The sequence below is a fragment of the Solea solea genome, chromosome 3 (assembly GCF_958295425.1).
Source record: "Solea solea chromosome 3, fSolSol10.1, whole genome shotgun sequence".
In the NCBI taxonomy this organism is placed as follows: domain Eukaryota; kingdom Metazoa; phylum Chordata; class Actinopteri; order Pleuronectiformes; family Soleidae; genus Solea; species Solea solea.
Genome location: NC_081136.1, coordinates 22262266 through 22274442, shown reverse-complemented (window position 1 = coordinate 22274442; position 12177 = coordinate 22262266). Strand labels below are relative to the sequence as shown.

The following is a 12177-nucleotide window of genomic DNA, read 5'->3' as shown; positions in this document are numbered from 1 at the left end:
TGGAATTTCATTTGGTAAAGCTCCATCTTGTTGGGCCGGGGTCCTCGTGACTTCAATTTTATCATGCGCCCCTTTTAATGTCAGTCCGAGCAGACCCTAAGTAAACCGATCTATGCAGACCTGCAGTTTGATTCCACACAGGCATTCCAGTCCAGTTGGTGGCATGCTCTTGTTTTCATCCAAAGACACAGCAAAGAAGCCGGTAAACACTGGTTTATATAGTCAAACTATTTTATACTCAAAATAGTCAAAATATAGTCAAAAAATTGGGTTTCAAAACTGGCAGTAGAAGTAGTCAGGATAATTATATTATACACACACATTTGGACACATTTTACATCATGAATTACAATGGGAAACTGCTCTATATATTTTTTGGAGGTGAAAAATTTGCCTTGCTTGCCACCTGCTGGTGCTACATTGGCACTGAACTAGAGTGCAAAACCAACTACACAAAACCTGGCTGCTTTAAGAAGAATAACCTGTGTTTAACATGCAGTGCTGACTTTTAAGAATCACCTACTCTCATAGAACTTGAGGCAGGTGGCGGAGGGAGATCCTGGTGTTGTGTAGTCCACTGGTTTCCTGTCCTGCTGATCTCTGGCGTGGATGTTGGCCCCGAACACCACCAGCGTCTCAATCATCCCCAGCTGCATGTTTTTAGCAGCGTGGTGCAGTGGAGTTTCATGGAACCTGGCAGAATTCACTTTAGCACCTGCATGTTATGGATAAGGATATGTCAGTAATTCAAGCTGAAATGTAAAGGTTTTAGTCTTAAACTGAATACACAGTATAATGGTAAAAGAAAAGTAACACCATCAGTGTTGTATTGGTTCCCTTGTAGGTAAGGCTACAACAAATAAAAAAATGTATTCATAATTAATCACCTACTAAATTAATCATCAACGATTTAAATGATCACTTAATTTATTTGGGTGTTTTATTAATTACAAATTAGTTCTTTGATTTCAGCTTCAAAAATATGAACATGTTCTAGTTTCTTTTGACAGTAAACTGAATATTTTTGTGGACAGAACAAGATATTTAAGGAACTTGTCATTTTAAGATTGGTAAGTAAATATTCACTATATTATAGCTTTGGCATGGTACTAAAATATGAATTACTATACACTAATGAAACAATTACATCTTAAAGATAGGAACTGTCGTTCATTTCATGTCGCACATCCATTTTTTAGTTTATTACATTTTTCTGTGTCAGTGAGAATAAAAATATCTTTTAACAGAGGGTTACAGATGGTTAAATAACAAAAGGCAGTAAACTTTACAGAATCATAAAAATATCAATAAATAAATAAAAAAATATACAGCACTATTTTAATATATAAAATATAATAAAACCTAGAAAAACTTCTGAGTACAAGCAAGTGACTGATCAAACTTCACTCACCTGCATTAAGCAGCACTTTAACGCAGTCTGTCTTCTTGTTCACACAAGCTACATGTAGCGGGGTGCCATAGTAAAGGTCGTACGCCTCCAAAGAAGCTCCTGTGGCAACCAGGAGCTTAACACAGTCCGAGTTACCTGGAATGAAGTTTTGTGGCTCATGAGAATTAACATCAGACAAGAGAAATAGTGAACATGATTCCATTGGACACTTCAACACTCTTGAGGTGAACTGAGGCACACACTCACCTCCCATGCAGGCCTCGTGGAGAGGTGAGGCTGTGCGTGAGGTGAGAGCGGGGTTGGCCTTGGCACCGTGATCCAGCAAGATTTTCACACACTCCAGACTTCCGGCTGAACTCGCTTCACACAGCGGAGTGCTGCCGTCCACATTCCTCGCATCCACCTGATACACATAGACACACTACTCATTCCCTCCATTTGTCACTTAAACCTAAAAACAAAATCACTTTAACGTCCTTCCACCGTCCCAATTTGTTTAGTTTTCTTATTTATCTGTTCACGGACTCTTAATGTAAGCTGGATAATTTTAATAAATGCATCTTATCGATCCACTAACTTTCCACTACCTCATGTGTAAAAAAACATTTCCTGTGTTAGGTTTGTTTGATTTTTAATCTTTTTTTCCAGACAAATGTTACATCAGGTAAAATTTACCTGGGCTCCCGCCTCCAGAAGCAGCCTCACACACTGGGCCTGGCCACGGACGCAGGCCTCGTGCAGGGGTGTGATGGAATCCACTGCCACCACATTGACTGAAGCGCCGCTTTGAATGAGGTGCTGCAGCTGGGAGACCTGGCCGAGGTAGGCCGCTTTGTGCACCTCTGTTCTCTCCGACCAGCTGCCTGCAGCAGAACACTCATACATATACTATACATGTATTTAAAACAAAAAATCAGCAGTATGACTGAAACTCTTGAACAATTTAACATTTCCTAATCAAAATCTCAATTTGAAATGTAATGGCAAAATGTCTTTAAACACCGTAACCAAATAGTTATGCGGTTTAAAGTTAAGTTGACAGATGTTTCTATGAATAGAGGTTATTATAATCCAATGATTAAATGACTATGAGTTTTTGTCATGATCTGGATTTACCTTTTGAGTATGATGACACTCCAAGACACATGAGCAACCCTGGTTGCTCATGTGCCTTCTCCATTTTTTGGGTTTTTTTGGGTAACAGAAATTATTTTCTCTCTTTCCTTTTTTAACATATTCACCTTGTTCTTGTGTTTTGATTTTTCAACACTCACTCAGGAGTGGTCTCCTGCTGCTTTGTTTCTATTCAGAGATAGTCTTCGTCTTATTTTGGTGGTTGTAACGATTTATTTTTTTAGTTACCGTTGCCTTTCTATCATTTCAAACCAGTTCGATCATTCTCCCCTGACCTCTTGTCTGTAAACACTACAGACAGTTGTGTGTGAACATTGCACTAGATCAGCAGCATTCTGAAATACTCCAGCTTCTGTCATGTGATTGACATATGAGTTATTTGAATTATAAAGCAGGTGTACCAGGCAAAGAGTTCAGTGGATGTATAATAACTCATTTAATCCTTGCAAGCCACTCAACACTTTTTTCTTTAAACTTAAAGTTTAAATATGTCTATTGTTTTAGAAAGAGAGAAAAGTGGACCGCAAATTAATAATAATGATATATATATATATATGTTAATATTATATATATATATTAATATCAATTTTATATATATTGACATTATATCATTATGTATGTATATATGTATATATATATATATATATATATACACACATACATTATATATATATATATATATATATATAAATATTTATACATAATGATATAATGTCAATCAGGGCAGTGTGACAGCGTGCACCCTGAAACTTGGCCATCATTCCTTTGATTAAATACACCTGTGATTTTTGTCAAAATGTCTGCGGTGCAGAAACAGTGCCACTCGGTGTAATGTTTACAACAGAAATGCCAAGAGGTTGTAGGTTTAAATATCTAATAAAATAAGGGAACCAGAATTAATTTTCAACAAAGCAAAAATAGCGTTTTGCTTTCTATAGTCTGCGTTGTCAAAACGGTCTATTAGAAAAGTCTTACAACAATGCTATGAGTGAAAATCCTCTTCAGCAGCAGAAAATTGAGAATAACACACGGGATAATAACTGACAACTATTTACACTGCCGCTCGCTGACACATTAGCTCGCCGGCAAACTGGGTCAAAATGTAAAAAAAAAAAAAACGGCCATGTTGTTCCTATTTCACGTACTTACCAATGTCCCCGATGAAATATGCGTGACTGTTTTCAATTTCCATCCTCCGCTGTGTCTTAAACACGTCGTATATTAGCCGTGCTAAAGCACACTGACGTTGGTAAACAACCACGTCCTGACAGCGTTTACACCACGTGCAGCCGGAGTCACGTGGTACACCTGACAGCCAAAGAGGATCTTGGGATTTGTAGGTTTTACAATGAAAAGGGAAACTGGACTCTCTTGAAAGGAATGCAACATTTATTATCAGAATTATAATTATAATATCAGAATAACCACTTTATATAATTAAACTGATATTGTTTTGATTAATATAATTTAAAGGAATAGTTAAGTTTTTTTGTTGGACTAAATTTAGAACATTTGACCCACAATAATTTTGAGCAGTCTGTCCAGTCTGTCCAACTTCTTTATGTTCAATTTGTCCCATATCATAATATTTATTATTTCACCTATACCCCCTTTGTACAATGTGATTTGAATAAGTGCTTGTTTGCATGTTTGTCTGTTTTTGCATGTTTTCATATTGTTACATTCCATATTTGATAGTTCACCTCAGTAAAGCTGAAAGAAACAAACCTCTCCCTGACGATAAGCAATCATTTTCATCGCCAACGTTCTGGTGTGAGAGATCCACAAGGTCCTAGTCGTGCCACTGACGCATTTGACAACCTCCAGTCGCTGAATAAAGCTGATGTAGTTTGCAGAACCTGACTTAAGCAAGTGTGCCGTCAGCACTGAGAAGCAGTTTGTAAACCTCTTACTCTCCCATACCAAAGAAAATCAGTGTTTTTAGCTCACAGGGCTGTTGGTGCGGAGGTGACTACAGACTTAAGCAGGCAATGATTTCAGTGAGAGGAAGCATCGACAGTATGTCTCAGTATGTCACTGACAGCACACTCAGCAAAGACAGCACTGATGAGGTGTCAGTACCTCAAACGACTACACTTCAAAAAACCTGAACTATCACTTTAAAAAAAATAAAATAAAATAAATCAAATGTTATAAAACACCAGTCTCTAATGCCAGTGAAGGAATCCACTCATGTGTTGCTCTGTGGTGATATGGGATGGTCACAGTACTGCAGGTAGCTGTGGATGCGGCGGGATACGGTCAGCTGACCTATGGCCTCTGAGGCTCTGGTGCCCAGCGTCTTCCTCACCGTGATCCTACACAGCTGCTGAAGACTCAGAGGGTGACCTGAGGAGTGGACAGAGGGTGTGATGATGAACAACGTCATCTTCTCTAACTGTCATTCAGACACAAACTTGAGAATTTACTTTGGTAATACAGAAGGCAGGAGTGTGAAGGGGTCGCAGGCATGGTGTAGTCCACAGGTTTTCTATCCACGTTGTCACTGGCTTGCACGTTGGCTCCAAACTCTATCAGCAGCTCGATCATGTCCACGCTGTCGATTTGCGCCGCATGGTGTAACGCTGTCTCGTGGAACTTCACTGAATTCACATTTGCACCTGCGAGAATTATACGAAGTATATGAAATTACGTGGATGCAGTTCTTCACTCTCTCATCACTGTGTAGATTCGTGTTCAAATATAAAGTTCTCTGTCCTCCGGATTGGCTAGAACTCTGCAGCCGGGATTTAGAACCTCACTAGCAAAACACAGATCTTGGCCACCTGTTGCGTTTAGAATTTGGAAGGTTTAGTGTGTAAGAATTAGTCATATCTAATGGTGAAACTGTAGATTCACAGACAACATCTCCATGTTTTTTGTAGATCCACCCTAACACAGTGTTATTTCCATAGATCATATATAAAAAAAAGGGACATATTTTTTGAAGCTAAATTGAAAATAAGAATGTAATACATAGGCAACTCAGCTGGTTTTAAAAAAGCTGTTTGAATAGAAGAAAATTGGAAAATTAGCTTTTTACTTTCACTTCCCACTTTATATATAACGTCAGTAAACATTCCCTGAGGATTTAATGGCCTCAATTGCTAGTTTGAGTCTTCATTCACAGGAAAATAGACAACATAGTGCGACACATGTGAATGGACACCGGTTCCATTGACAACACAGTACAACAAATCTTGAGGCTTTAAAATGGGAGTTGATTCTTATGTGTCAAACTCAAATGACCTGGGGGCAAATGAGCATCTAGTCTGGTCAAGAGTGGGCCGGTCTAGAGAAAAAAAGTGGAAAATACCAACTATTTAGTAGTAGGTGGGCAATATACGATATTCATTATAATATTAGACGGAATTGCAAAGTAAAAGTGCTTGTTTTGTTATAAAATGACGTATACTTCACAATAAAAACACATTTATGATGCAAAAAAACGGAGAAATAAATAATGACGAGGATAACTGTAATTAAAACAGCTTAAATATATGTAATTCAATGTTGAGAGTAATACATTTAATAAAGCAATGATTACAACCAAATGTCTTATTACTATTATAACAATAATATTTCTACATATACATATAGTCTTATATTCTGTCTATATTTCATCACCTCAGTGTTAGATGTGCCTCAGCACAGTGGTGGGCGGGCCGCATGTAATCGATTGGAGGGCCACATGTGGCCCCCGGGCCACCAGTTTGACACCCCTGGCCTAATTGTCTGTATTCTTTGACCTATTTTGCTCACATGCACATCCTTTTCTTGAGCACACAGTTACAGAACATCGACTCTGCTGTAGTTCTTTTCTTCTCTTGGATACAAAGAACAAAGGGCTGCTTTTACAGCCGTCAGTCTGTGCTGACGTTCACCACGCCCACAGTTAAGAAATACATCATTAAAGACACACAAGGACTCATTTCTACACACTAACAGACCAGAATGCAATGCAGCCAAATCATGTGATTGGAGTAACTAGTGCAGTTCCCTTGCAAAATCTGTTTTTGTGTGTGTTTTTCATAATTGTTGGTTTGGTGTGTTTGAGTGCTAATTGTTGCTATTACACAGCAAACGTTCAGAATATGGAAAATAACCTTAAAACATATCTTCACCTTAAAATGTAGTCATTAACGTTGTGGGGACTTGATTTTTGTCCCCACAAGGAAGACAAGTCCCCATAATGTGACTGTGTAAACAGTTTTAGGTCCCCACAACATTAGTAATACCCGCACACACACACCCACACACAGACAGACGTTCCTGGAACTTATAGATAGATGGAGTAGAATATAAAAACTGTTTTTTCCTATTCCTTGATAATTGGAAAATTAAAAATATCCCACTCCATTCAAGTAATCTTTTTTGTGTTTTTCAAGTTCATGTTTTTATGCCCCTATGAAGGATGTGACCAGCATTTCTATTTATGCTGTTGACATATTCCATACATGTACAATTGACATTGATAAAATGTTGTCAGGTGAGAGAATTCAAATTGGGGGGCCCTTAGTGGTCACAGAGTTCCTTAGCAATTGTTTAGTTTTTAGGAGTTGGGCTGGTTCTACTCAAAATGATCCTCTGACCTGCAATAAGCAGCTCCCTGACACAGTCCACACGTCCTTTAGCACATGCGATGTGGAGCGGTGGACCAAAGTGGACATCGTACGCCTCCAGCTGGGCACCGCTGGCTATCATCAACCTCGCCACCTCGACATTACCTGAGGGAAGTGAAAGGAGTTGTATTCACAGTGATATTAGAACATGACTGTCTGAACTGCCGCTCACGTGCGTTACCGTGGATGCAGGCTTCATGCAGTGGTGAGGCGGTCAGAGCTGTGAGGGACGGGTTAACGTTGGCTCCATGCTCCAGCAGCAGCTCGGCACACTCCAGGCTGCCGGAGCTACAGGCGTGACAGAGAGGGGTGCTGCCGTGGATGGTGCGTACATCCACCTTGAAGGAAATACTGTCATTTAGTGTTATAGTCAAGACTAACTGAGACCAAGACATGACCAAGACCAGAGAGGCCACATAAGAATTAGCATCAGCTCTAAAGATTCTGATATTAGGTGCTGATATTATCATTCTGCCTTGATTTGGTTGTCTTGAACAGAAACAGTCATTTTCTACCACGTTATCCTCCACATAAGGGTCGAGGGGGGAGCCTTATCAGCTGTTGTTGTGTAAGGCACGTCACCACCTAACATCAGGTGACAGTTCTGAGAAAGACGGAAGAGACACCCAAAACTGCTTAGAAAGGTAAAGGAAAACTAAGTTCAATCAGTGTTATATTGATTATAGTTGTGTTATTTACACCAATCCAGTGTCACTCTTGTTTTGTTTTTTTTAACCTCAGAGGGAAGTAAAATCACAAAAGCAGCCTACTATTAATTTGCACTTTGGTATTCAAAGGGAAGCACTAAGTGGAGTGATCGTGAACATATGAATTAAACCAGTTTAATGACTTTTTAAAAACTTAGAACAGATGTGCAAATGGTCAACGCCAAAATAAAACCAAAATCTGAGCTTAACACTATTTAGATATCTGAATATATCTAAAGATATCCAGATTTCTTTAATAGATTAAAATCCTTTTTCTCACTCCACACACTATATGAAACAAAAAAAGTCCCAAAAGGAAGAAACCTAAACTTATTTACATAATAAAACATAATATACATTTTTTGGCCTGTTTCTGGACATTTAAACAAATTACTTTTAAAATATGATTTATACTGTTCAATTTTCAAATTTAACATGCAAAATCTGATGTTTTCGATAGAGTACTAGGGTCACGATGAGAAAAAAAATATTTCACAGACTTTGAGAACAAAGTCATACATTTACGACAAATAAAGTCGTAATATTCTAACCTGTTGTTTTAGAAGAGGAGCGTTGTTAAAATGAGGGCTGTGGAGCATTTTGTGGAATTGTACTATAGGTTTCACAAACAAGGAGATACTTTTGGCACATCAGCATCACATTGTCAAAAGTATCAGGACTTTGAAAAGTAAATCGCTGCAACTGGTCCACTGCAGGGTTATCGGTGGATGCATCAGCGGGCCATTCAAAGGGGTTTCCTGCTTTCTCAAGAAACAATCCCACTGATACTCAATCAGTAAACCTGGAGAGACCCCAACACCTTATGCATCTTCTAAAAAAAACATTTTCGAATATTACGACTTTATTCTCGTAAATTTAGGACTTTAATCTCGTAAATGAAGACTTTATTCTCACGGCTTTAATCTCGTAAATTTACGACTTTATTCTCTCGTAAATGTACCACTTTATTCTCGTAAATTTAGGACTTTAATCTCGTAAATTAAGACTTTATTCTCGTAAATTTAGGACTTTAATCTCGTAAATTAAGACTTTATTCTCGTAAATTTAGGACTTTAATCTCGTAAATTAAGACTTTATTCTCAGGAGTTTAATCTCGTAAATTTACGATTTTATTCTCGTAAATTAAGACTTTATTCTCGTAAATGTACGACTTTAATCTTGTAAAATTACGACTTTAATCTCGTAAAATTATGACTTTAATCTAGTAAATTTACAACTTTAAGTCTTTTTCCTCAATGTGTCCCTAATACTCCGTCATAGATGTTCGCATACAAATTTTAACATGCAGTAAATTGTAAATAATATATTGAAAATGGGCAAAAACACTTACTCACAGGACACTTTCTGGCCCTTTTATGGTTAAAATAAGCAAAAAAAAAAGTCCAGGCAGACATTTTGAGCCTTAGGTGTCAACCCCTTCCCCACTGTTGAATAACTAATCTTTATAAATTGACTTAATTTGCATTGTGGTTACAAATTGCTTCTTATATACAGTTGTGCAATCCCCCACTCAAAAAACAAAAATACACCTAAATAATATGTGAAAAAAATTAATTTGAGACCCATCGAAGGCCTTCTTCCTTCTTATACCTGGTGAAAAACATATTTTTGAACTGGTTCATTGCTTGAACATTTGCTTTAGCGCCGTACTAACTCCACAGTTTCACATACATATCGAGACACAGAAGGTTCTTAATGTTGTACACACACAAAGATGTTTTCAATTGAACTCCCCCCCCCCCCCCCCATAAATGATATCCCCCACATCAAAAACTGATTTCTGGATATTACCAGAGAGCAGTTGTAGGTTTGATCCCCACCTGAGCTCCGGCCTCCAGCAGCAGCCGCGCACACGTCAGGTGACCCCGCAGACAGGCCTCATGGAGAGGAGTGATGTTGTCCACCGTTACCATGTTGACTGAGGCTCCGCCCTCAATCAGCTGCTTCAGCTGTAGCACTCTGCCCTGAGAGGCGGCCATGTGCAGGGCAGTGTGGTCTGCCCAGAAACCTTCTCACCAACAAAACTAAAGTTTAGGGTTGCAAAGGGCTGGAAAATCCCTGGTATCAAATTATTCCAAATTGGAAACTTTCCATGGGAATTAATGAGAATTAATTGGACATTTTGGATAATTTAAAGAAACAAATATGAACATGTTGTTATGTCATAAGCAGACATGCATGCAAAATGATACAATTAAAAAAACACGATGCAGAGTCATTTTTGAGTAGAACTATCACTGAACAACATGAATGAACTGTTCCCCTCAATGGAAACATAGCACATGTGCCTGTGGCGAAGGAATACAAAGGATTTTCAACTGTATTTGTATCAAATCTGATGGGTTTAGCCAAGATTATGATACAATATATTATAGTGTATATATATATATATGAACACCAACGCTCGTGTGCAGTGTCTGTCCCAGGTCTTTGTAGTGGACATTATTTACTGCTGTCTTTAATATGCCTATAGTCTTGAAATAACAATAGCAATACAAACCTTTTTCTTATGGACTGAGGACATTTTGTCCCAGCTTATTTTTGCTGGTAAAAAAAAAATAAATGTTGCTATATTATACTATTTCTTAATTTAGAAGTGATGTAGTTTTATATTTATATTAACTCGCCACTAAATACAATTGGGAATGCTGAGTCCTCTGTGTGTACAGTACCGTGTGTGTTTAGGATGAATGGAAATGAATGGAAGTCAATACAGAGTCTGTAAATGTGTGTGTCTTTCTGTGCATTTCTCTGTTTCTATGTGTTTCTATGCTAACGCTTGTTATGGTTAAGGTTAGGGATAATGCTTTGGTTTGGCGGTGCAAATGAAGGAGCTAATAAGAATAAGAACAACACACACAGACCTGTTGTGGGGACCTAAATCTGTTTACACAGTCACATTATCGGGACATCTCTTCCAAATGGGGACAAAAACAAGTCCCCGTAACGTAACATTTTTAAGTGGAGACATGTTGTATGGTTGGATGAGGTTAGGTTAAGGTTAAGGTTCTGGTTTTGACAGCAGTAGAAGCGAGATTATGCCATACATGTATTTCACGTACAAACTATTATTTAATGATTTGTAATGTAGTTCACTGATTAAAAGGCCTTCATATTTTGTAATACATCAGTGTCGTGTATTTTTCAATTTTAAAATACTGTCTTTGAAACAACACAGAGTGGATGATGTGGTGCTTGGTGCCCACTTCAATTTGCCTGGACTTAAAGATCACTCATATCAACACACTGAGCAAGTCACAAGCTTTCATCAACGCACTTGACTTATAGTAATTGATCTTGTCGAGACTTTGAATTTGTGTCTGTTTTCTATTGTTTCAAATGGTTTAGTGCTCTGGTGTCAACAACTTGACAAAGGCCACTTCCTTCCTCAAAGTGTTTGTAGCACATTTAAAATGAGAACTTATTGATCATGTCATAATTATTGGCTTCTGAGTATCTTAATTGATTAGGAAAATTATACAACTGCCCTAGGGTGGGAAAATATTTTTAGTATTTTGAATACAAAAATACAGAATTTGATTTTGATGTATCCTCTAGTTTATTTTGATGCAAATATTGGTTGGGTATTTCGGTATTTTATTTTAACATACAGGTATTTTTGCCCATGCGTGGCCATATAAACAATTACAACACATATTACACACGCGCAAAACATGTGCAAATACTACAATAGGAACTAAACAGTGTTGCTATAATGTCGTGTACTGTGTCGCTTCACTATTTGACGGGTTAAATGCGTATATCGTATGGGTTTGCATGAGTGTGTATATAAATACGTTTACTAATGTGACATTATGACACAACAGCACTGTAAGCAGGCAGCTGCAACTTTCGCTGACTCACCAATGTCGCAAAGAAACGAACGGCGAGCTGCAGTCACCTCCATGTTGGACTGCTGTAATGCCACCATACGTCGGCAGAGGGCGCGACCCGGAGAGGACGAGCACTGAAGGCCTTTGGTGTGTGACGGAGGAAAGACCGTAGGGGATTGTGGGAGCTGTAGTTTATCCGAGAACATGGTCAGTGCCGTTTGTCATACGTCATACTGTGGCGTCAAATATAGCATGTTTACGAATTGTCCTGCTGTTAAAGGATCTTGCATTGATACTTTATTATATTATATAATATTATATTATATAATTATATAAATATTATATATTTATTATATTGAATAAATTACTAAAATACATTATCAATTGAATATTATATACTGACTAAAGGAAATACATGGAATTGACAAAAGTAAATCTAAAAGTCACCT

General features: G+C 37.9%; 2 protein-coding genes across 4 annotated transcripts in view; both read right to left on the bottom strand.

Moving 5' to 3' along the window:
* Positions 1-3831, bottom strand: part of LOC131456994 (ankyrin repeat and SOCS box protein 13-like) — a 44509-nt gene extending 40678 nt beyond the window's left edge. For both annotated transcript variants that reach the window (XR_009239963.1, XM_058625723.1), the window contains exons 1-5: positions 3695-3831; positions 2087-2274; positions 1658-1814; positions 1412-1546; positions 524-715 (exon numbers count right to left, since the gene is read on the bottom strand). Coding sequence is in view for 1 of the 2 variants with exons in the window: in XM_058625723.1 (XP_058481706.1) it covers positions 524-715; positions 1412-1546; positions 1658-1814; positions 2087-2274; positions 3695-3737 (715 nt within the window). In the remaining variant the exon portion in view is untranslated. The remainder of the gene's footprint in view (positions 1-523; positions 716-1411; positions 1547-1657; positions 1815-2086; positions 2275-3694) is intronic.
* Positions 3832-3926: 95 nt separating this feature from the next.
* asb13a.1 (ankyrin repeat and SOCS box containing 13a, tandem duplicate 1) lies at positions 3927-11830 on the bottom strand. Of its 2 annotated transcripts, none has more exons than XM_058625462.1 (6): positions 11760-11830; positions 9716-9903; positions 7349-7505; positions 7138-7272; positions 4975-5166; positions 3927-4894 (listed from the first exon to the last, which is right to left on the bottom strand). In XM_058625462.1, exons 1-6 carry the CDS (start codon positions 11824-11826, stop codon positions 4737-4739), a joined length of 897 nt encoding a protein of 298 aa, XP_058481445.1. In that variant the 5' UTR covers positions 11827-11830; the 3' UTR covers positions 3927-4736. The 2 variants fall into 2 exon arrangements, with proteins under 2 accessions (XP_058481445.1, XP_058481446.1); XM_058625463.1 differs by having other exon boundaries at positions 4986-5166.
* Between the last annotated feature and the right edge of the window lie 347 nt (positions 11831-12177).

Bases quoted from the DNA above. Each gene is read 5' to 3' on its own strand.
- asb13a.1 (XM_058625462.1), bottom strand. From the start codon at position 11,826: ATGGTGGCATTACAGCAGTCCAACATGGAGGTGACTGCAGCTCGCCGT. The intron at 9,904-11,759 runs GTGAGTCAGCGA...GTTGGTGAGAAG, and splicing joins TTCGTTTCTTTGCGACATTG to GTTTCTGGGCAGACCACACT. The intron at 7,506-9,715 runs GTGGGGATCAAA...ATTTCCTTCAAG, and splicing joins TGCTGGAGGCCGGAGCTCAG to GTGGATGTACGCACCATCCA.